This window comes from Eschrichtius robustus, chromosome 3 (assembly GCF_028021215.1).
Source record: "Eschrichtius robustus isolate mEscRob2 chromosome 3, mEscRob2.pri, whole genome shotgun sequence".
Classification (NCBI taxonomy): Eukaryota; Metazoa; Chordata; class Mammalia; order Artiodactyla; family Eschrichtiidae; genus Eschrichtius; species Eschrichtius robustus.
The window spans coordinates 95,845,460-95,871,108 of NC_090826.1; the positions used below are offsets into that span (position 1 = coordinate 95,845,460).

At 36.5% G+C, this 25,649-nt stretch overlaps 1 protein-coding gene across 1 annotated transcript in view; it reads left to right on the forward strand.

Moving 5' to 3' along the window:
• The first annotated feature begins 1,084 nt into the window (after window positions 1–1,084).
• Window positions 1,085–25,649, forward strand: part of STXBP3 (syntaxin binding protein 3) — a 53,361-nt gene continuing 28,796 nt past the window's right edge. Inside the window, exons 1-7 of the mRNA XM_068540420.1 lie at window positions 1,085–1,233; window positions 11,340–11,389; window positions 12,014–12,095; window positions 15,144–15,220; window positions 17,834–17,912; window positions 19,155–19,255; window positions 23,951–24,105. Of these exons, the coding sequence (XP_068396521.1) occupies window positions 1,185–1,233; window positions 11,340–11,389; window positions 12,014–12,095; window positions 15,144–15,220; window positions 17,834–17,912; window positions 19,155–19,255; window positions 23,951–24,105 (593 nt within the window). The 5' untranslated portion in view covers window positions 1,085–1,184. The remainder of the gene's footprint in view (window positions 1,234–11,339; window positions 11,390–12,013; window positions 12,096–15,143; window positions 15,221–17,833; window positions 17,913–19,154; window positions 19,256–23,950; window positions 24,106–25,649) is intronic.

Here is a 25,649-nt window from a genome sequence, read left to right on the forward strand (position 1 = left end):
TAGTAAGCCCTCAGTAAATGTTAGCCATTGTTATTACTAGTAGTGACTAACCATTTGCACTTCCCTATGTGACCGACTTGAACCATTGATTCTTTGCAAATGGGTGTGGGAAAGTCTACTTTCCACCAGTATACGACGGTTATGTTACAGTTGGGGGGAGCGGTTCTCAGCAACTAAACTCTTTTAATTCATGATTGACTACCTGTTTTTGTTTTTATCACGCAGCTTGCGGCATCTTAGTTCCCGGACCAGGGATTGAACCCACTCCCTCGGCAGTGAAAGCAGGGAGTCCTAACCACTGGAACGCCGGGGAATTCCCCTATGATTGCTTTGATTTCAAGTCTCAAAAGAAGCATCTCAGGAAATAGATCTCTGCCTAAACTTTCTAAGTCTGAGCTCCAATCACCTCCTTTGTGAATCAGCAATAATTCCCTTCTTTTAAATCCTAGAGCATTGATAGCCCCTCCCACATGAATTTATGTTTGTTGAATAATTATTATTTTATTGGTTCATTTATGTATATTGTCACCATTAAGGCATTCGCTACTTCAACCAGTTTTTGACTTCCTTCGGCATGCCAGGAATTGAGCTAATTAGATTTTAAATTCTTCATTAGTGAGTCTCCTTTCTTTGACTTCCCTGAAAGTCCTGCAGAGTTCTGGGCACAGTGGACGGCACCTCATAGTTCTATACAATGATTATGTCCTTGAAAAATGAATAAAATAAACTTTTGGGAGGCTAAATTGTCTATTCGGTAGCTGACTGAGTGAAGAGTCTATTACAAGCCGCTTCGCAAAGTGAAGAACTCTTTTGTAAAGCGAAGGATCCCTTCCTTTTTCATGAATCGTATGCGTGAATTCTGGATTTCTTAAAATGGTATTAGCTCAAAATCCATCGGTACGCTTTCGCTTTCTGACGTCCCAGGACGTCGAAATTCGGTTGACAGCCTCCCGCTAGATGGCGCGCAACTGCCCAAGGAGATTCCACCCGCACTGCGCAGCCTCCGTCCAGGGGTGGGCGGGAATCCCCTTACGGACGCCCGTGACGTCACCGGAGGGCGCGGCCCGTGGGTGTGGGCGGGGCCTTCTCCTCAGCGACGGGCGGGGCCCGCCCGAACCCTCTCTAACAGCTGAGGTGGGTTGCGAGTGGGAGGCAGCGGCTGGTCCTCAGCGGTGTTTGGGAAGATGGCGCCGCCGGTGACGGACCGGGGGCTGAAGAGCATCGTGTGGCAGAGTGAGTGCGGTGGGGCAGGGGCTGAGAGAGGGAAGGCCAGGAGGCCGCGGCGCCGGGCCTTGCTTTCCTGCCCCAGACCAGCAGTCTCTTGGGGAGCCGCCACGGGCACTCGTTGCTTTGGCTCCCACGTCCATGTTAGCACTTCTTCTTGCTTTCCTTCCCAGCCCTCGTTCTGGCAGCACCAACGATGGGCGGGGTGTGGGAGGACGCGGCCTTCTCGCAGGCGTCCGGCATCCTCTGGGCTGGGCTCGGCCGGGCTCTGGCCCCGAAACCCCGCCCTGCGTGAGCGGCCCCGGGCCCGGCTTTTCCGCCGGCGGCCCCTGCGCGGGGCCCCACCAGTCGGCGATGTCTCTCCACGCGAGTCAGGCTCAGCGCTGTGTTTCTCTATCCCGCCCCTCCCCTTCTCCCCACACTTGAGTTTTCCAAGACTGCTTACTCTGCTTATTCGTCTTAGTATCAGCGAGAGTTTTACTAACCGTACTTTACAATGCTTGTCCTTTAAAAAAACAAAAAGAAAACCTCACTGTTAAACAGACCCTTCTTCCCTTCTAGAAGAACCCACTTTCTAAAGAGTTCTTGAGAAGGGACCATCGGAATGATTAAATCTCGGGGCAAATCTGCACCTTCACCTCTTCCTTTCACTCTCGGAGCCACTCCTTTCTGCTAGGACTGTACTATAATACTTATTGGTTACTGATATTCTGCCATTCTGCTGTATCATCTACGACTTTCATAAATATCGCTCCAAATCTAGGTCTGCCAGCTTAGAGAAGGAATGAAACCGCCAAACAGGAAGAACCATCATTGTTTGGCATTGCTGGGCTCAAAGTAATTATGGTCTAGTAGTGGAAAAGAGGTAACATCTAATTAGTATTTCTGGCTCCAGCTTGTTGAGCAAGGAACAGAAATAGTGACTGAGTTAACAAAATTATGGGAGTCACAGAGTTCCGGTGTAAAATTAAAACTCCAAATCGGTAACTGGCATACTGCTTAACATACTAAAAACAAGGGTATAAATAGAAGGGGAAAAAAAGTTATGAAAGTATTTTTTTAATTGGATAATTATAAGGTTAGCATTTTGTTTTTCAGAATTTACACGGGTCCCTTTTAAGGTTTGGTAATGTTTTAAAATCACAGTGGCATTTAAATACATTTATATGAAAATGGGTAATGAATTGTGTTGTATAATTTCCAAGATGGTCCTTAACATCAGCATTTATCAGAAAAAAAAGGTTAATGATAGTAACCTCGGTATTGATAGCATGGAAACTAGGCAAGAAGGAGCGTTTACAGGTAACAAAATTTCCGTCTTGTGCTGTTAACTTGAGGTAGCACCAGGATACCCACATAGAGTGTAAGATAAAGAAGAGGGGACACTGAATGGAAGGAAGTGTTATACAGATTAAAAAAAATAGTTCTTCGAATTTTTGTGGAAATAGGAACATAACTAAAAGATAAGATGATATTCATTCAATACTTAGTTTAATTAGAGAGAGACAGAGAAGTGGGAGCCTCTGAGTTCTGTTAGCAAAAGATGACAAAGTCTGAAAGAAATGATGGAGGAATCTCCTCAGAGGTAGGAGAATCATATATTTGACTGGGAAAAGGTTTTGCTAGGGTGAGGGTAGTATAGTTAGGTCAGGTTAGAAAGATAAATAACTTAACCTTCAATTTACCTGTAAAGTAGGGAGAAGGGAATTAATGTTTTTTGAACATAACTCTGTGCCTGGCACTATTCTTTACAAATATCAAAACAATAAGAATTACTATCTCTTTAACAGATGTTAAAGCTGATACATCTATTATCATAGCTGCATAATTCTTAATAGACAAAAAGTCAAAAACAACCCAAATGTCCATGGACTGGTGAATGGATAAATAACATGTGGTTATGTCCATACAATGGGATATTATTGGGCAATAAAAAAGAAGGAAGTACTGAAACATGCTACAGTATTGATGATCCTTTGAAACATTATGCCAAATGAAAAGAAGCCAGTTGTAAAGAACCACATATTGTATGACTCCATTCATATTAAATGTCCAGAATCGGCAAATCTATAGAGATTAGTAGAAAGTAGATTCGTGTTTTTTTTTTTTTTAATTTATTTTATTTTTGGCTGCGTCGGGTCTTCGTTGCTATGTGTGGGCTTTCTCTAGTTGTAGTGAGCGGGGGCTACTCTTGGTTGCCGTGCGAGGACTTCTCGTTGCAGTGACTTCTCTTGCTGCGGAACGCGGGCTCTAGGCGCATGGGCTTCAGTAGTTCTGGTGCATGGGCTCAGTAGTTGTGATACACGGGTCTAGTTGCTCCGCGGCATGTGGGATCTTTCCGGACCAGGGCTCAAACCTGTGTCCCCTGCATTGGCAGGCGGATTCTTAACCACTGCACCACCAGGGAAGCCCTCTTCTCGAGCTTTAAATTCCAAACAGGCCCTGGCAGAATGCAATGGATAATAATGCTTGTGAAAAGTAAGCAGTGGGGAAAAGAAAACAGTAGATCAGTTTTGTAATTTTCCCCCATTATTCAATAAATATTATTGAATTCCTATGGGAATACAGCAACAGAAGGCAGACAAGTTCCCAGCCTTCTTGAATCCTGCATTCAAGTGGGGAATAATAGAAAATAAGTATGTAAACAAAGAATAAACTTGATTATTTCAGTCTGTGATATCTATATATAGAAAGGGACTGGTCCAGGTAGGTGGATCAGGAAACGTTTCTCTGTGTAGGTGACATTTGAGCTGAGACCTAAAACATGAGAAGGAATCAGCCTTTAGGGACCACAAAACATGAGAAGGAATCAGCCTTTAGGGACCACGTTAAAACCCCTTTTAAAACATGAGAAGGAAGCAGCCTTTAGGGACCACATTAAAACCCCTTTTAAAAATTTAATATTTGAATGCAAAGGGCTACATTTATTTACAAAACTAATTCCCGTACTTAAAATCAGTAAAAGTTTCTAGTGCTTGGTATTGCTCATTTGCCACTTTTTGCTACAGGGGGAGAATGGTAATAAAAATATCACTGATAAAAGATTTTAAATAAAAATTTGATGAACTTTATTTGAAAAACACACAGCAAAATGATAATAATTAAATCGACCGTAAAGCAAGTTGAAGCCACCTATGACGTTTTTTTCCTTATTCAGTATAGCCTATTTTCTTTCTTGTCTATAAGCAATAGTCTAATGTCTGTAATTCACCTTGTATATTTTAGAGGAAATGTTAGAGAAAATGAACCTAGTAAAATTACAAATAAAAGTAATCAGAATGTATTTATCTGAGCCAATTCTTTACACATTAAATCATAAGCTTTTTGGGTTTTTTTCACATTTTTCTTCTAGACCTTATATAGCTTCAGATATATTTTTTATTATTTGTCATTTTGTGACTTCCTTTTTTTAAACAATTAACATTAACATAACTTTTTCCTCCTCCTTCGAAATCTTTGTAATTAACAATTTTAATCATTCTTAAATACCTTGATGTGGCAAAAAATTTTGATAACAGAAGAGATTGTAAAATAAAATTAATCTTCATCCCTACCGAGACCCCAGACTCCTTTTCCAGAGACAACCACTCAGGTTTCTTATAAATTCCTTGAGAACTTATTTATGCAAATATAGGCATGTATAAAATATATTTTTGTTTTTTGTTTTAATCAATTATCTTTGTTTTATGTCTTTTTTCATTCTGGTCACTTCTTTATCTTGTTGAGCAAAGTTCTCTTCTTTTACTTTTTGGATATTTGCAGAGTCATGTATTCTTTTAAATCAGTATTTATTGACTACCCTGTGCTGCCCACTATTCTAGGTGCATACTCCTTGACCTCCTGGAGTTTACAATTCAGTGGGAGGAGACAGGTACATAGGTACTAAGTGCTATATTAGCAGCATGAAGAAGTTTCATGGGAGAAGAGAAGAAAAAGGAATTATTTCCTCTCTGCGAGTGGATCAGGGAAGACTCCAAATAGGAGGTAACAGTGAAAGGTAGTAGGATTTTGCCAGACAGGGAAATCTGAGCCAAGACCCAAAGATGTGAAAGTATGTGATTGTTTATGGAAGAGGGAATAATTCCTTTTGTTTGAGTACAGAGTATTTGTTGCAAGAAATAGGGGGATGAAGACTAAAAGGTAGGTTGGAGCTAAATTGTTCAGACATGCTGTAGCAGTGGTGAGCTACTAAAGCTGAAAGGTTTTTTTTCCTCCTTCTCAAACAGCAGTCATCAGCATTTTGGGCACTTACTAGAACAGTGCTGAAGGGAAGTCATTTTCTTGTTCCTAAAGTTTTCATTAAGTATAATGCTAGCGTAAAGTGCACTAATGCTAAATGTGCAGATGGATAAATTTTTTTTTTAATTTTTTTTTTATTGGGGTATAGTTGATTTACAATACTGTGTTAGTTTCAGGCGTACAGCAAAGTGAATCAGTTATACATATATGTATATACACTTTTTTTTTTTAGATTCTTTTCCCATATAGGTCATTACAGAGTATTGAGTAGAGTTCCCTGTGCTATACAGTAGGTCCTTATTAGTTACCTATTAGTCCTTATTTATTTTTGGCTGCATTGGGTCTTCGTTGCTGTGCGTGGGCATTCTCTAGTTGTGGCGAGTAGGGGCTACTCTTTGTTGTGGTGTGCGGGCTTCTCATTGTGGTGGCTTCTCTTGTGGAGCACAGGCTCTAGGCGCGCAGGCTTCAGTAGTTGTGGCTCACGGGCTCTAGAGCACAGGCTCAGTAGTTGTGGCACACGGGCTTAGTTGCTCCACGGCATGTGGGATCTTCCTGGACCAGGGCTCGAACCCGTGTCCCCTGCATTGGCAGGCAGATTCTTAACCACTGCGCCACCAGGGAAGTCCCAGATGGATAAATTTTTATTCATGTAACTACCACCTAGATTGAGGTATGGAATGTTTTCAAGCACCCCATAACTCTTCTAAGGCCAAATTCCACCCTTTCCCCCAGAGTAACTACTGTTCTGACTTACATTGCCATCAAGCAATTTTATAGTGGTGGCTTTTTACCTTTACACCCTTATGTTTAAGAGAGGAACACTTCAGGCTGTTTGTTGGTTTTTAAAAAAATATTTATTTATTTGGCTGCGCCGGGTCTTGGTTGCGGTACTCGGGGTCTTCGTTGCCACACGCGGGATCTTTTTTAGTTGCGGCATGCGGGATCTAGTTCCCTGACCAGAGATGGAACCCGGGCCCCCTGCATTGGGAGCGTGGATTCTTAACCACTGGATCACCAGGGAAGTTCCCCTTCAGACTTTTAATTGTAAAGTATTTGCTTGAAGAATAAATATAGAATTTACTAAATTTCTACCTAGAAATAATTGCTTTAATATTTGCCTTTGTATGTATTTAGGTGGTCTTATACTAGTCTTCAGTTTTCATATTGTTCATATTGTTTCATAAATTTTCTTTTTAAGATTTTTTTGATGTGGACCATTTTTTTTAAAGTCTTTATTGAATTTGTTACAATATTGCTTCTGTTTTATGTTTTTTGGTTTTTTGGCACGAGGCATGTGGGATCTTAGCTCCCCAACCAGGGATCGACCCCACACCCCCTGCATTGGAAGGCAAAGTTTTAACCACTGGACCACCAGGGAAGTCCGTTTCATAAAATTTTTAAACAATAAACCTTGAAAGCCCTAAGTGGTCTTTCCCATGAACAGGTCAATCTGTTTTTTGTTTTTTGTTTTTAATTTATTTATTTTATTTATTTTTATTTTTGGCTGAGTTGGGTGTTCGTTGCTGTGTGCAGGCTTTCTCTAGTTGTGGCGAGTGGAGGCTACTCTTCGTTGCGGTGCTCAGGCTTCTTATTGCGGTGTCTTCTCTTGTTGTGGAGCACAGGCTCTAGGCGTGCGGGCTTCAGTAGTTGTGGCTCGCGTGGGGTCTAGAGCGCAGGCTCAGTAGTTGTGGCGCACGGGCTTAGTTGCTCCGTGGCATGTGGGATCTTCCCGGACCAGGGCTCAAACATGTGTCCCCTGCATTGGCAAGTGGATTCTTAACCACTGCGCTACCAGGGAAGCGCAGGTCAATCTGTTTTTATTCAACTAGTAATGAGTATTACTTTTACCTCTGTCCCAGGCCCCTGGGATTACCTTTATAAAGATTCTTACCTGTTCATTTCCTGTTTTCCAGGCAAATCAGTTTTTCTTGCATTTTTATCAGGTTTATTAGTTTCTCTGTGATTAAAGATAGTTGTGCAAGTATACCTTGGCATTGCTGATGCTATACACTACTTTGTTAGTTCTCCTTTTATTTTTCCTTTCAGTGTTTTCACATCCTCTTTCGTGTTACAGTTTTAAATACATTTCCTTTTATATATAGGCGAAACAGAAGGAGCAAAGATAGAGTAATTGGTATTAATAGGTCATTAATTGGGTACCATCTGGACTGGTGGAAGATTAATTTAGCGATTAGGTGGAGGCCAGTTGATGGAGGACGTTGAATAGTAAGAGTCTAGATTTTATTCTGTAGGTAACAGTGAGCATTTGAGGGAATTTTGAGGTGGGTATTGATATAACAGGGCTGTGCCTCAGGAAGATGACTCCGACAACAGTGTGAAAAATGGATTGGAAAAGGTAAAGGGGTTGGAGTTAGAAAGCAGGAAATCCAGACAGGAGATTATTGCAGTAGTTCAGTGAGAGATGATGAGAATCAAGGCAATGCTGGTGACAGCGGCAGTCACCGGAATGAACAGTCAGTACAGCCTAATGATTAGAAATGGAGGAAAGAGGAAATAGCCGAAGACTATGACTAAGAAGATGACAATAAAACTCATAGAAATGGAGAAGTCTAGAGCAGTTTTTAGGGCACTTAATCTCAATTTGAGGCACATAGGTGCTTAAACCTGTATTGTGTAATGGAAAGAAGTCCAAGGAGAGATGAGGATTTGTGGAAAATTGAAGGATTCCTGTGGGTTAGGGGGAAATAGGGAGAAGTTGGTCAAAGAGTACAAACTTCCAGTTAGAAGATGAGTAAGTTCTGGGGATCTAATGCACAACATCGTGATTATAGATAACAGTACTGTACTATATAATTGCAAGTTGCTAAGAGAGTAGATCTTAAATGTTCTCACCCCAAAAAAGAAATGGTAATTATGTGAGGTTATGGAGGTGTAAACTAACACTACAGAGGTAATTATATTGCAGTATATGTGTATCAGATCAACACATTGTATACCTTAAAGTTACAAAATGTTATATGTTAATTATATCTCAATAAAGTTGGGGGAAAAATTAAAGGGCAGATCTGTTAGAGGAAACTTTGATGATGAGTATGGTCTCTGAGGAAGAGTATAGAGCAAGCAGAGCAAAAGTAAGAGAATTGAATCTTGGGATGTATCCATATTTAGGGTGCAAGAGAAATGGATTATAAGGTTAAATAATTCTCATTAATAATTAGAGGAAATACCTTTTTAGTTCTGTAATATTAGTTGATGTGATTTCCTTTGACTCCTCCAAACACATTTTACCTGTAACCACGTCACTTTTCATGTATGCCCCTAATCTCTGTCCACAAAACTAGTTATCTCTTTATCATTTATTTTTGAGATGCTAACACTGACTGGCTTGGTATCCTCAGATTCTAAGGTATCCTCAGATTCTAGTTAGAAATAACAGCAAGCCACATATGTTACTTAAAGTTTTCTGATAGCCAAATCAAAAAAAAAAAGGTAAAAAGAAACATGAAATTAATTTTTAAAATATACTTTGTTTAACCTGATCTATCCAAAATGTTATCATTGAAACATGTAATCAACATACAAAATGATATTTTAAATTTCCTTTTGTACTAAGTCTTTGAAATCTGGTGTGTATTTTATACTTGCAGGACATCCCAGTTCGGGCTAACCACATTTCAAGTGCTCAGTAGCCACATGTGACTAGTTTCTGCCATATATGACAGTGCAGTTTCTAAGGTGGTAAAGACTGGAATGAGTTCGGCTAGGGAGCTGTTCAGTCTGTTCCATCATAAATTCCATGAGCATTCATTTCTTAAGAGAAAGACATAAATTCGGCAAAAATTAGCAAGATGTCTTTGATTTTCAGCTTGTTTTAGGTATACAGGAATAAAGCAAGCTTAGAAAGGGAAGTACCATAATGTTTCAGTGCCTCAGTGCTACTTGAGAAAATCCTTCCTCTTTGCCTGTAGAATACCAGAATCCACTGCTTTAGGCTTAAATTATGGTTAAATACTTCAGGCTTTTGCCATAAATCTTATATAACATCATAATCTTCCCAACAAACATATATAAGCCTCAATATATCTTAACACTTTCACACCTTCTCAATCACAATAAAACCTTTCAGATCACAATTCTTATGATGAGTATCAGTAACCCTTATTAAATATACCCTCTGCTTGGACATGTCATTTTTTAACATGGTGCCAAAAACTTGTTGGTAAATTTCCAAAAGCATTAACTTAAATATAAATTAAGAAATAGAAAAGTTTAAATGAATTATATAAGTATCTCATTATCAAGAATTAATGGGGCTTCCCTGGTGGTGCAGTGGTTAAGAATCTGCCCGCCAATGCAGGGGACACAGGTTCGAGCCCTGGTCTGGGAAGATCCCACAGGCCACAGAGCAACTAAGCCCATACGCCACAACTACTGAGCCTGTGCTCTAGAGCCCATGAGCCCCAACTACTGAGCCCGCGTGCCACAACTACTGAAGCCCGCGTGCCTAGAGCCCGTGCTTCACAACAAGAAGCCAACGCAATGAGAAACCCACGCACTGCAACGAAGAGTAGCCCCAGCTCGCTGCAACTAGAGAAAGCCCACGTGCAGCAACAAAGACCCAACACAGCCAAAAATAAAAGTAAACAAAATAAATAAATTAAAAAAAAGAATTTATGAAAAACAAGAGTTACTGTAATTTACATTTAATTGTATTTTATGTGTTACATTACTACAGTTTTCAAAGTTAACTGAGAATTAATAAAACATTAAATGTGGGAAATTTTTATCTTATAAAGTAGAATAACAGGTATCTGTGTGAATTGCCTATGTGTATTTTATTTAGTAATTTAAAATATATGTTTAGATTAATTTTGAAAATCATTGCAAGGAACACATTAATAAATATTTGCTGATTATAAATAAATTCTGAATATTTGTATCCTAATGCTGTGACACATTTTTGAAAATTGTAGTAAATCAGGAAGAAACTTACTTATCTAGTTTTGATTGTCAGATGTAATTTAGCAATGGGCCAGTTAGGGCTATTCCTGTGGGTTTTTTGTTTTTGTTTTGGCCAGGCCACGGTGGCATGTGGGATCTTAGTTCCCCAGCCAGGGATCGAACCTTGCCCCCTACAGTGGAAGTGCAGAGTCTTAACCACTGGACCACCAGGGAAGTCCCAGTTTCTTGTTTTCATCTTGTTTACTTAGGATTTAAGTAAATAGGAAAAACCAAGTCAGATACTACTTTCAGAAATATTTTCCAGATATGTTTATATAATTAAATATGTTTAAATTATATAATAAATATGTTTATTAATATATAATTAAATATGTTTTAAATATGTTAACCTTTTTTTAAAAAATTTATTTATTTTTGGCTGTGTTGGGTCTTTGCTGCTGCATGCAGGCTTTTCTCTAGTTGCGTCGAGTTGGGGCTACTCTTCATTGCAGTGCGAGGGCTTCTCATTGCCGTGGCTTCTCTTGTGAAGGAGCATGAGCTTTAGGTGCACTGGCTTCAGTAGTTGTGGCTTATGGGCTCTAGAGCGCAGGCTCAGTAGTTGTGGCGCATGGGCTTAGTTGCTCCGCGGCATGTGGGACCTTCCCAGACCAGGGCTTGAACCCGTGTCCCCTGCCATTGGCAGGCGGATTCTTAACCACTGCGCCACCAGGGAAGTCCCTAGCCTTTTTAATAATATTTTTATTCTCAAAGATGAAAAATATATTACAGTTTAAATGTACCATATAGGTTATGTATTAAAGCAAACTGGATTTTTACTTCGAGTTTAACAAGTGAATATGCTTTTTATGTAGCCGAGCAATTCCAGTTGATATTTCCCCAGCCATCTTGGACATTTTGAGTAGTTATTCTGACTGTTGATTAAGACTCCTAAATAGTTCTCTTTTTCTTTGCAGAGATAAAAGCAACAGTGTTTGATGACTGCAAGAAAGAAGGCGAATGGAAGGTAGAATTTGCATACTCACATAGAATTTGCATGAAGCTAGAAGCCTTTATTGAGGACTTCTATATATTTTACTTATTATACTTCTATAAAAGTATAGGGTCTAGAACCATACTGCTTGCGTTCACATCCTAGCTTTACCTCCTATTAACTGTGGCTTCTTGAGCAAATTACTTGACATCTCTGTGCCTCTGTTTCCTTATCGATAAAGTGGGGATGGAAGTACCTCATAGGGTAGTTGTAGATATTAAATGAATTAATCCATGTAAAATGCTTAAAACGGTGCCTAGAACAATTATTATTCTACAAGTGGCATTTTATAATTTTAAGAAAATTTGATGTTAAACATAACATACATTTAAAATGAACAAGTTCTCTCCTTCAAAATGAGAATATTTCTATTTGCTTACTTATGTATAATATCATATGTCCGTATATTGAGGAAATAAATTTCTAGGTCATGCAAGTTAAATGAATTGAGATAATTTTGCCCACTGTCCTAATATTTTAATTTTATGTTATAAAAAGTTTATAAGTTTGAGTAGGTTTAATGCATTAAATTCTGTCTTTTGTGAATTCTTGGCAGTCAAATGCTGATAGTATTTCTTAATTTATATTCATTTTAAGATAATGCTTCTAGATGAATTTACCACTAAGCTTTTGGCATCGTGTTGCAAAATGACAGATCTTCTAGCAGAGGGTATAACTGGTAAGTGTTACAAATACTCATCATGAAAAACTTTTTTTATTATGATTGGGAGAGTTTGAAATATTAATAAATTTTAGTAATTGTGTTTCTCAGGGGGTTATGTTTTATTTTTTTAGTAATTCTAGCCATAATAATTACACTGGACATTCTTTTCTTTGTGAATCTTCAGAATAACCTCTGTAAGTCAGAGTTTTTTCCCTCAGCTGAGACATACAATTAAGCACCCCTAACCAAGACTAAGTTGCCTTATTGAGTTTGTTCTTCAAATTTTTTACTCTTATGTATTTGTTACAGTTTTGTATGCTGATGCACTAGGTTTACCTTAGTATTTTGATTAATGTTTGTGGTTTTCATATATTGTTTTTAAATGAATAGTAAGATTTATGTCATAAAATCAACTTTTGTACATATTTACAAGTGTATAATACTGACTTTTTAAGTTTCTCTTTATTACCTAGAAATGAGGCTATTAATTGTAAATTTAAATCAGCATTAGTGTGGGATTATGGGAAAAAAATCACACTACCACAGTTGCTATCTTCCACTGGGCAGGATTGTGTTAATGAGATTTTAATTTCTCTTACATTTTGGGGAGAATACCAATATCTTATAACATTCATAATCATATCATCATCTATATAACTCATCTATTTAAATTTGCCTTCATAACAGCCCTTTAAAGACAGATATTAATACCCCGATTTGTAAAGTGAAAACTGGGACTCAAAGTCAAATATAATTCTTTTATATTTTGGATTCTAGTATAGTATCTGTATCCTCTGTCACTCCTAACTTGTGAGGTTCAAAAGTACACCCAGTATTCAAGAAAGCGTGAGCATTGTGTAGAATGAGAGGATTACCTAAAAAATTTAGCAATGTTTACTTTTTGATATTTATTAATAAAATAATCTTTTATTGTTGATTACATATTCAGTTTGTGGTCTTTATGACCTTCAGCAGAAAATTAAGCTCTGAACTAGAAATTAGAAGATTAAAGCCTTGATTTTTCTACTAACTAGATAAGTGTAATATTGATTAAGCCACTTAAGTTTTTTTACGTTCCCAGAGGTCTCTCTGATGTGCAGTTAGAGAACCATTTGATAATATGTGTACAGCACTATGAAGCTACAGAACCATTTTGCACTGTAAGGAGGTTTTATTGAATTTTTATAGACCATTGTTTCTTACTGTGTGTTCAGTGTTGATTGATATTCTTCAAGGAAAGGACTCTGTGGCCACGTTAGTTTGGGAAACAGCATTAAACAAAGCTAACCAGGTTTCTCTAGGACTTTATGGAGTTTTTTATATGCTAGCAGATAATGTGGATCCCCTGCGAATAGGTATAGTATTCAGTTTTCTAAACTTATTTGACCACAGAAGCTTTTTTTGGCAAGTGTTATATAGGACTGTATATCATGGAGCATATTGCTGTGGATTGTTCTCAATATCCTCCAGTCACCTAGGTTTGCTCTGATTTAATCATAATCATATCTACTAACTTGAACATGTCACATTTCTTTTGAGTTCCACATCAGCTCACTGCATTGGCCGTTCAGTGATCAGACTTTCTGTCTGTGTTCAGGTCATTTGTGAAAATGTTCAGTGTGTCTTGGAACTTTTAAAAAACATGAGAAAAAAATACACGTGTGATGCTACCTCAGTGTCTCCACTAAAGTCAAGTAAAAACCTTTTAAAAAAAATAGACTGGGAATTAGATTATTCCTTTGTCACTATTATAGGAATAATCATAAAAACCTTTCCTTTTTTATCATTTAATAGATACCCACTTTTCAGTGAATTGAAGAAGTGGCACTTTCTGCTATTGATAACCAGACATTTCAGAATCTTTTCAAAGTCTGTGTTCTAAATCATATTACAACATTTTAACACGCACGTTACTCACCAAACATAATACATAGTATGTACAGCATAAGATGACTGTAAGACACTTTATTTTGGGCACTAAGCAATAAAAGTAAATTAACACAGATTTAACCATAATCTTTTAAAGGTGAAATTACAATTGTTGGGAGTGGAGATAAAAATAAAATTAACTGTTTCCTCGGAAATCTTATTTGATATCCTCTCTAACAGAAGCTATGATAAACCTATACTATACTAGTATAAATTTAGGGATGAGAAAATGAATCATCGTATTTAAAAGAGAAGTCCAACAGTAGCCTTCCTTGCATGTCAGATTAATGTTTTAAATTCTTTCTAGGCCCTTTGCCAGCGTGAATCTTGAAAGATGGTTCTCTTGATTTGTAGAATGATACTTTAAGTTAGTATTTTTTTAATATAGCCTTCATAGTTAATTTGACAATTTAGGGCCTACTAGTTTTAAATTCACTTTGTTTTATATTAGTTATTTATAAAGTTCTTAATTTCAATAATAAAAATATAATTGATTAAATTATGGCGATATTTCATTGTTGAAAAAATGATTTATATTAATGTGTGGTTTTAAAAGAAAAAGAGTTAATTGGCAATTTATTTAAAGAATGTTATAGCAGTTAAAAACTTAGACTCTGGAGTTGGACAGATGTGGGTTGGAATCCTGTCTCTCTCTTCTTACTTACTGTGTAACTTGGATAAGTTTCTTAACTTTTTTAAGCCTCAGTTACCTCATTTGTAAAATACATAAAGGGTTATTATGAGGTTTAACAGATAATTCATGCTTAGCCTGATTTCTGATATTATATTTTCTATTACTATAGTAGAATATTTTTTTAAAGAAGTACATATTTTAATTTTAAATGCATTTTCTTGGTTTCTTCATGGCATGTTGATTGCTTATGCTGGTAGACCTAACTACCAAATAGCTGCTTTATCTTTTTTTCTCATGATGAGCACTTAGCCCAGAGTTTAGGGAAGACACATTTTCAGGACTTTTCAATTTTTCAAATGAAGACAAAGAAAATGTTAAGCCCAGGATATACAATTGTGTTTCTATATTATTATAAATAAAAAAGTACGGTGAATTTCATTTAAAAATTGTTTCAAGTGTATAAATATTTGGTTATATAAAATGACTTTTTTTTTGGTTAGTTGTGGAGAATATTTATAAGAATCGAGAACCTGTCAGACAAATGAAAGCTCTTTATTTTATCTCTCCAACATCAAAGGTGAGTGTTTTGAATCTTTAAAAAGTATGTTCTTCAAAATTTTCACCATTGACATGATTTTCTCTTAGAAAATTCAAAGTAATAAAATGTCCTTTATTAGATGCTTAGGAGAGTCTCCCTGTGTTAGAAGATTGTTTCATTTGTATTCTTCTCAATGAGGATATTTAAGTGAAAGAATTCCTTTCTCCCCATCTATTAAAGCAGAATTTAATTATATAAAATGATAGAGTTTCTTTCAATAATTTGTACCCATGCAGTTTCTATTCAACCATAATTTTTAGGAGGATGGAAATGTATGTAAAAGAAATGATCTTGGATTAATCTTTCATTTATCTTAGTGACTTCCCTATAGTATACATATATGTATGGGTGTACACACATATATGTATGTATATATGCATATATGTATGTATATATATATTTTTTATGGGAAAGGAATTTCTTTATAATCTAACCATGATTTAATTCATACTTAAAGCCAAAACTTTAGAGCCATATAAAGTATCAAACTCCTTTATTCTGTATAGTATCTGAGAATGCATTTTCCAACACATCCTTTGGCTTATTCTTAGCATAAGAATGTTAATTTGGCAATTCCAATTTCATTTCTTCTAACTCTAGCAGAGCAGACAGTAAGGAAAAACCCAGACATTTACTATATGGTCTCTACATATTGGCTGCTGGTGGATTTTAATGACGTTTTATATCTTATCCGTAATATAATTTTATAAGATAAAATTCATGATCGGAAAAAATGAAAGAAGCACCATTTTCACCTATTAAATTGGCAGAGGGATTTAAAAAAGTGTGTATATGTAGACATTTGTTTATTTATCTATGTATCCTATTCTAGCTGTCAATACCCATTATCAATGGTTAATGGAGTAGAAACTACTATGTACTGCTAGTGGGAGTATAGATTAATACAGCCTTTTTGGAAAATAATTTGCCATATCAAGAACCTTGAAACGTTCTGAATCTTGGAGTTTATTGTAAAAAAAAATCAAATAAATGGTCAAACTAAATTTCAGAAGCAATAAAGATATCCAGATAAATTCTTAGCATTGACAAATAACTGGTATGAAAGACCATGTGGCCATTGAAAATGAGGTTTCTAGAAAATTTTAATGATCTATATAAATGTTCATTTTTAACGTTAGTGACAAAAGCAGGATACAAAATTATGTATTCAGTAAAGAATCAAAGGATTCAGAGAAAATGGTACCTGAATGTGACTCCTTTATCTACCACAACCAACTCCAGTTTCTCCTCCTGTCCTGAATCAATTACCTCTTGGGTTCTATAGGCCTCTGGGTGCATGTGAGGCCCTGGGCTCCTTGGGTACTTGTAGAGAAACTTGGTGTGAGATTTCCTTCCTCAGGGGCTGGGTGAGCACGTGGAGACCAGCATCAGAGAGTTCCCAAGCAAGGGTCATAAAATGACAGATTTCAGGAAGAGTTTGTGTATAAGAGATCTGTGAACCCTAGGGTAAAGGTCAGTTGGGTGGTTTTTTTGCTTTTATACCTACAGCCCTCAGGAGGAGAAACTTCTTTGCCTTCCTCTTCGCCTTCCTCTTCTTATGGTACTGCCTCTATTTAGGATACTCCAGCAACTAAACCTAAGCTTCAAGTGAGCTGACAAAGAGAAGCAACCACACATCTAGGTCAGGTGGCCAGAGAGAGACGGTTTAGTAAGAATGAAAAAAAGGGCACATCTAGCAACATATATATAGGGGCTTGGAGGGAAGGATGATAACCCAAACAGAAAAATAGTACACTTAAGGAGAGTCTGGTATAGCACATAAACTTTCTGAAGCTCAGAAGTGTATTTTCTCAGTTAAAAGTTAATTGAAGAGGATAATCACTATGGAAATTTGAATTAATAGTCTAAAAGATAAAAATAGAGTATCTCAAAGCAAAAAAACAATCATTGAAATCATGAGGGGAAGGATAAGAGACTTGCAGGATAGATTCATGAGCTCTAACAGAAATATACTAGTTCTAGGAGTTGCAGGAGGAGAAAAAGGAACAGATGGATGAGAGAGAATTAAATTGTTTGTTCTTCATTTTTGCTTTCAGGCTACTGTATCTTTAAAACTACCAGCATAGAGGCAAATACTATTAGACTATATTACCTGCTCTCCCTCCTCTTCGCAGTCTGCCAACCTTTGGCTTTTTCATTCTAATCCCCTTTGACAATTTTAGCTCCTAGCTCACTGTCAGTCTCTTCAGCAGTTCTCCAGTCATAGTCTGGATGGTTTCATTTTCCCTGTAGGTAATACTTTCAGTACGTTCATTGACTTCTCAATTCCTTGATCTGTTATCTTCCAGTGGTCTTGTCTTTTATGTTGCTTCGGCTTCTCAGTCACTTGATCATTCCTAGAGCTCCTCGTCACCAAAACAGCACTCTGTTCATACATTTTACCTTACTACTTACTATGCTTCTAGCTATAACTGGCTAGACAACATAGCATCTTAAAAGATCAGTTTATAAATTAATCTTTTGACAGTTAAGGTTTTACTTTATCATCAAAATAATCTTAGTTATTTCAAAAGCTAGCATATTTAAATTAGTATTTGATAAAATGTATATTAACATCTAACCTTTTTTAAGTCTGTAGACTGTTTTTTACGTGATTTCGGAAGTAAATCGGAGAACAAATACAAAGCAGCGTATATCTACTTCACTGACTGTAAGTAGCTTTGTAAAAGTTATTGCTTCATTATTTCAAATCCTATAATTATGAAGTATTTCTTGTAATGCTATTTTAGTACTAGTGACTTTCTATTTATTGTTTGTTCTAATTAGGTTAGAAAGAATCTAAAAATATAAGATTATTTCTATGCTAATTGATGGTAAGGTGATAGAAAATTAAATCATTCCAAACTAGTTTCAAAAGATAGTCATTTTTGCTGGTATACAGGGGTGAGGGGGTTGATGGAGAGGGCTATCCCTCAAATTCTGTGCCAATAACAGGAAGAATTCTTCTTTAAATAAAAGTTTCAACTGGGGATTTGATTATATAATAAAAAAATAAGACCCTTTGGGAGATGCACTGAAGAAACTGCCATCTGTTTGCTAATGTTAAGGGAAAAAACCTATCACATTTCTTTTTCTATGCTGTACATTCAAATAAAAAGCAGCTTTCTATATTATTTTTCCTGTAAATTTTTATTTATCTCATACCTAGTAGTAGCTTGCATTTTTTAAAAGGCCATATCATAAGTATTTGTCATTTAAGTAACCTTATTATACAGAAATTCATGTTTCTAGAATTGATAAAATTTAATGAGTATGAAGCCTCTTTTAATTTAAGGAATTTTGAGGGTAAAGAACAACATGTTAAAAGACAGCAGAAGCCAGTGGTTGATACTCCAACCTAGTTTTAGTGAAACTATATAAGCAGTTAAGTAAAAGGGGGGAAAAGACAGGTTCTAAGGTCCAGAACTTACTAGTTTAGAGGCTGAAAATTTCCTGACACTAGAGGATATCCTGTAATTCAAGGAAAAATTAAAAATTTGTGTGGTGTGGCTGCACTTAGTGGCAGATTTAGAAAAGTAGTATAAATTCCTAAGAAGTTCTGTAAGTCCTGTGAAAGTTTATTAAGTCCTTAGTTTGGACTTGATTTTCCTTCCTAACAATTTTAGTTTGCTGTGTTAGCAGCTCTCTAAGGAAATATATCTTAGGTTGCAGTGGATACGAATGGGGAAAGTGGAATTTGTATTACAGCCCTCATTACTAGAATGCATCTGTTCTATAAAGTGAAAAACAGTATTTACATATTATCTCTGTCCTCATAGTAAATTACTTTGTGAAAGTCAGTAATTATATATAAAAAATAAATATTCTTGGATGTTGGAATGATTTACTCAAAAGAATGAAAATTTAGATGCAGTTATATGCTTTGATTTTTTTTTTTTTTTCCCCCTCTCAGTTTGCCCTGATAGTCTCTTTAACAAAATTAAGGCTTCTTGCTCCAAGACAATAAGAAGATGTAAAGAAATAAATATTTCCTTCATTCCACTTGAATCGCAGGTACTTTCTATTTTTATTTTTTTAATTTATTTTTTATTAAAAAAAATTTTTTTTGAGCAGAGAAAGGTTTGTTATAAGGGTCAAGCAAGGAGAATGGGCAGCTTGTGCTCAGAAGACCCAAACGCCTTTTATTTTTAAGTTTAGTTTATAATGGATTTTAAAATTCAGTTTTATGAGCTTATTTGTTAATAAGGTTTATCCTAAAGATGTTTTATATGTTATGTATTTGGCGAAGTTTGAACAATCCACAAATAAACATTTCCTCTGATGAAGGGAGGAACATGAGTACTAAATTGGAATATAACATTAATAATGAAAGTGGACTCAAATTTCACATCTCCCACTAAGTCCTGTGTGTGTCAAGGTTTACAGCCCTATCAGATTATGAAACCAAAAGATTTTTAGCATAATGTTTGTTAAATGACTCCAAAGAGATAAATACTTTTAGCTTCTGTAACCATTTGTGATATTAAAACAAAGTTCTTTAGTAAACTTTTTACGTAATGTTATATAAACTATTATTTATTTTAATTTATAAAATGAAGGATTTTTGTAGATTTGTTTTGCCTTTGGAATAGTTAATGAGCCTTCAATTAATAATTGCAAGCACATAGTACTTCCTCTGTGTCAGACACTTTCCTAAATGCTTTACATAAATGTATGCATGTAATCTTCACAATAGCCCTATGAATAGATGATAATTCTATCTACATTTTAAAGATGGGGAAATCAAAGAGGTTAAGTAACTTGCCGTAATCACACAGCTAGTGCATTGTTTAGCTCTGTTCTCTGTGTTTGGATTCCAACATTTCATAGAATTGAAATAGTTTACCATTGTTTGGAACTCTAAGGTCAATATTTTAAGAAATAGAATAGTCCTGGATAACGAATTTTTCTTTTAAGCTGTTGCTGGGTTTTTTGGGAGGGGTTGTTGTGTGGTTTTTTTTTTTTTAATATTATTTATTTATTTGGCTGCGTCGGGTCTTAGTTGCGGCACGTGAAATCTTCGTTGAGGCACACGTGATCTTTCTTTGCAGTGCCCGGGCTTCTCTCCATTTGTGGCGTGTGTGTTTTTCTCTCTCTAGTTGTGGCATGCGGGTTTTCTCTTCTCTAGTTGTGGCGCGTGGGCTTAGTTGCCCCGTGGCATGTGGGATCTTAGTTCCCTGACCAGGGATCAAACCTGCGTCCCCTGCATCAGAAGGCAGATTCTTTACGACTGGACCACCAGGGAAGTCCCTAAGCTGTTGCTGTTTTTGACAAAGAAAGACCATAATCAAGTTTGTAAAATTTTAAGATATCTGCTTAACATTAAGCTGTTTTCCAAAGGTTACCTTTAGATTTATTCTTTTTAATATGATATGTAAGTTCAGTGTAGGGTGAAAATGGACTTCCTAAAATGATGTGGGATTAAATAGTGGTGTGATAAATATTACAAATGTGTCCAGAGCATCTTGCTGCACAGAAGATAAATATGGTTTTAGCCTCAGAATTCAGTAAATTTCAGTAATTGCTGTATTTGAAGGAGAGGTTTGTGTATATATCTGACTGATTTGATGGCTGATGGAAATAACTTGTCTTTGTGTGTATAGACAAATCTCATGAGACTCTTCTACTTACCAGTCTTTGCAAAATGTTGTGATTATTTAAGGTCCTATCTGTTGGCTATGTTTTTCCCCTAAGAAGTTTTTTCTTTTAATTTACTTCCTTGATAAATATCTTAAGGGAGTTTACTTAATAAATTTAACTGTTATGGGGAAATTACAGTGAAAATTGTAATTTTCTCAGTTTTGTATTGTGACCTTTTGTTTGTTTGCAAGTGAAGATATAAATGAAATACTGCTAACTGCTTTGAGCTGTAAGCAAAGGCCTATGTGAGCATTTATCAAGATCATGTGCAGTGGACATTGTCTTCTAGATGCAAAGAGTATGCTATGAAAAGATGATGAAGATATGTGCCCCACCCTCATCTGAGAGCTGTGAAAGGGATACAAAGTATTACACATCTTCAAAACAATATCAGTTAAGATTAGGTTCAACTGCATATAACAGGACAACTTAAACTTTCAGTGTGTAACCAAGTTGGAAATTTATTTCTTGCTAATATACAAAAAGTCAGGAAGTGGGCTATGTAAGGCCAGTATGCTGGCTCTACAAAATTGTCAGGGGCCTGGTCTCTTAGGGATGGCCCTCATGATCCAAGATGTCTGTAGAGTTATTACATTCTCATTTGAGGAAGGAGGATGAAGGAGAGAAAGAAGAAAGTACATTTTCATTTATATCTTATTAGCTAAAATTTAGTCACGTGGCAATACGCAAGTGCATGGAAAGTGGAAATGTAGTGTTTTAGCCAAGCATATGGCTGCCTACCCCAAATAATTGGTATGATTACTGAAAAGTAAGGGAACAATGGTTTTTTAGGAGGCAGCTCATAGTCTGCCACAAGAGGAGATTAATTCTTACTAGGAAAATGAGAAAACACTTGAAAAATAGATAGAATTTCATAAGGTAGTAATGAAGAGGGAAGAAATATTCTAAGAAGTGAGAATAGCGTGAGTGCAAGGATACAGAAGCAGGAAAGTGCAGGGGAGCAGCAGGAATAAGGATTATAATGGGTGATGGTATGATAGATACGGCTGTGTCTGTAGGTAGGTTGGGACCAGGTTGTAGCAGGCACCAGGTTCCATCAAGAGTGATGGCAGAAAATGGGCTGGTACAGAAAAGTCCTAAAGTCTTTAAGGAAAAGTAGAAGTCGGGTGATCGTTGAGGAGAAATTGGTAAAGTCAGATATGATAGTCTTCCGAAGAAGAGAAGTTGGACATTCATCATATTTCAAAGTTGCATAGAGAGGAAAGTGGTTGACTCCTCCTGAATCCATGAGTCAAAGGGATTAAAGAAAGCTCTCTTTCCCTTTCAAAGGGTTTAAGGCAATTAATGCTGTCACATATACCTTAGGGCAATTAGATGGAAAGCATTAAAGAATATAAGGGAGTTTGTTTACAGTGGACCTCAGGGAGTACAAAAAGTCTGGTATAGTTAGTGGAGAGGGTGCTAGATTGTATCTAGGTAGAAACAGCGCTAAGCTGGCTATAATTTAGCAAGAAAAGTAGGTGGAGGTTGTGGGGCGAGAGTTCCTATATTTAAGGAGCTGATTGTGGGTCATGGAGATGAAGAAAGCATTTAGTAATAGTCTAAAGGAACATGTCATGGTGGTGATGGAAAGTGGGGGGAGAAGAAGGAAGGAAAGGGAAGATGTGAGTGTAGAATGAAAACCAGCTCCAAAATTGTATTTGGTTCATTAGAGTATTAGATAATAGCTAAGATTAATTTAAGCTGTGGTAACAACTCCCCAAATCACAGTGCATTACAACAACAAAGTTTATTTCTCCTTCATGTTAGTGTCCATTGTGGTTTGACTGGGGCTTTGCTCTACATCCTCTTCATTCTGGGACTTAGGCTGAAGGAGTAGCCCCTGTCTGGGACATAGAGGGAAAAGAGAAATGGTGGAGCCATACAATGGCTTTTAAAACTTCTGTAGGGAAGTGGCACATGTCACTTCTACTCACATTCCAATGACCATAGCAAGCCTGATATCAACGAGTGGGAAGTATACTCCCATAGGGAGAGGCCCTGTAGGGAGGGCAATAAATATTTTTGAACAGATATTATCTACTGCAGTGGGATAGAATGCTATGAGAAAGCCACAGTCCAGCTGTAGGGTGCTTGTTGGCAGTTAATACAGCAACTAAGACTTTGTTCATACAGCAACACAGACATAAGTGGATTAGCTTCAGCTAAATCTCAGTCTATGTTCAGGCTGCTGCTGTTAGTGATGGGTTATGTTCAGAAAAACGAATTACTTTGTGTGAAAGGAAGTGCAGGGAAGTTTATTCATAATTCATTAGTAAACCTATAATGTTTATTACATGTCTACTTTTACACTCAGTACATTATCCTAGGCTAAGGGGGATTACTATCATTGTTTAAAAAACAAAATTAAAATTAATTTAATGGGAAAATCTCAACTCCAATTAGAGAGCTTCTTCTTTTGTATTCTTCAAATAACACAATAATAGTAAATCTCTAATCCAATTCTTTGCATGTAAGTAAATGCTTTTGTTAGTTGAAAGATGTCTGTGAGGTTTCACTGTATATATTGTAAGACCAGTACTATGTCTGGCACAATGCTGTGTCTTTTGGGGAAGTATGTCTCTATTTTAAGGACATTAAGAGTATAAGCTAAAGAGTTGAAGATATATGTCAACTTTGGAAAATTTCTAGGTTATTCTCTTAATGGGTTAAGATTTTAATGTATGTCAAATATATAGACCAATTTCGGCTTTGTTTTATTTCTTTGTGCCAGGTTTTAGATTTTTATTTTTGTTTGACTACCTCAGATTTCTTCATCTGCTGCACAGGTAGAGAAAATCAAAGAGTACAATCTATATATGAAACAAGAATTGAAGGAGAGAGGTAGACTAAGCAGGAAAGGAGAGTGAGAAAAGAAATAAAGGATGAAATCAAGATGACAGAGAAAATGAGATTTGATTAAGGTAAAGACACAGTTGTTTCAGGAAACAGCATGGTTGGTGCAAGTATTTGTTTTTAAGAATCCCAAGGAATAGCTGTGTTTTTCTAGATATATATTTTTAGTCAAGTTTCTAAATTGACAGTGTGACTTTTTTTGGCCTAACTTAGGTATATACTCTTGATGTACCAGATGCATTCTATTACTGTTACAGTCCAGACCCTAGTAATGCAAATGGAAAAGATATCATCATGGAAGCGATGGCTGAGCAGATAGTTACAGTATGTGCTACCCTGGATGAAAATCCTGGAGTAAGATATAAAAGGTAAGACACTCAGTGGTGCCTTTATATGTTATGCTGTCTGTTTGCTCTTTGGTATAAGGGTAAGTAATGTCTCTGTGCTTTTGTGTGTTGGTTTGCAGAATTTATTTTCTTTATAAAATTATGCTGTACATATAGGAGATTTAAAGTTTAAGGCTTAAATTTCAGAGTAACTAATAGCCTCTATTACTGAATTTCAGAGCTTAAATTTGGTATGGTTTACATGTATATTTTTCATGAGTTTAAGGAATGCTTAGAAGAATGTCTTTGTTGTCCTATGGGGAATACCATCTTACATTTAATGTTTTATTGAATTTCCACCAAATTTAAATAGTCATAGTATCTGGATACTGGTTATAGTATCTAAATATCTATGCTATCTAATTCCAGTAGCCATTTTAAATAGATTTTTGGAGGTTTTTTGTTTTTTTTTTAAAATTATTATTATTTATTTTATTTTTGGCTGCACTGGGTCTTCATTGCTGCGCATGGGCTTTCTCTAGTTGCGGCGAGCGGGGGCTACTCCTCGTTGTGGCGCACAGGCTTCTCATTGTGGTGGCTTCTCTTGTTGCAGAGCACTGGCTGTGGGCATGCAGGCTTCAATAGTTGTGGCACGTGGGCTCAGTAGTTGTGGCTCACGAGCTCTAGAGCGCAGGCTCAGTATTTGTGGCGCACGGGCTTAGTTGCTCTGCGGCATGTGGGATCTTCCTGGACCAGGGCTCGGACCCGTGTCCCCTGCATTGGCAGGTGGATTCTTACCCACTGCACCACCAGGGAAGCCCGATTTTTGGAGTTTTTTAAAAGTTAAAGTTTGACTTTAGTACTATGTACCTTTATTTATTTGCTTCTTATTAAAAATAAAGTTTACTGTAAAGTGCATAAATTATATTTATATGGCTTGATAAATCATGCCAAAGTGAACATACCCATCTAACTTCACCAAGGACAAGAAATAGAATACTAACAGTATCTCAGAGGCCCCCCTCATAATCCCCTCTAGTCGTCACCCCCTGTCTCCTCCCCAGAGGTAACTACTATCTTGACTTCTAACACATATTTTAGTTTTGCCTGATTTTGAACTTGGTATAAATGGGGTTATGATGTTTTTTATTTCTGGCTTTGTTCAGTATTATGTTCTTAGACATTCATGTTGTTCTGTATAGCCAGACAGCTTGGATTTTAATCTCTGCTGCTTACTGGCTGTGTGATCCTTCTGCTCTCAGTTTCTTTATCTGTGAAATGGGAACAATCATAGTACTCACCATATAAGGTTGTTTTTAGAATTAAATGAGTTAATATCTGCAAAGAACTCAAAATAGTGTATGACACTAAGAAACTAGTAGACGTAAATATACTGTACTACAACTAATAAGTTATGTCACTTGTTTCTGATTTAAAAGTTTCTTTAACTTAAACATTGACATTTGTCAAGGTAGTTGGATGAATTGTTTAATTTCAAATTCATCTAGTACTTTATATTTAAGTTTCATTATTCTTGACCATTTAAAAAATCTTCTGTTAATTACTTAGAAAGAATATAGTAAATC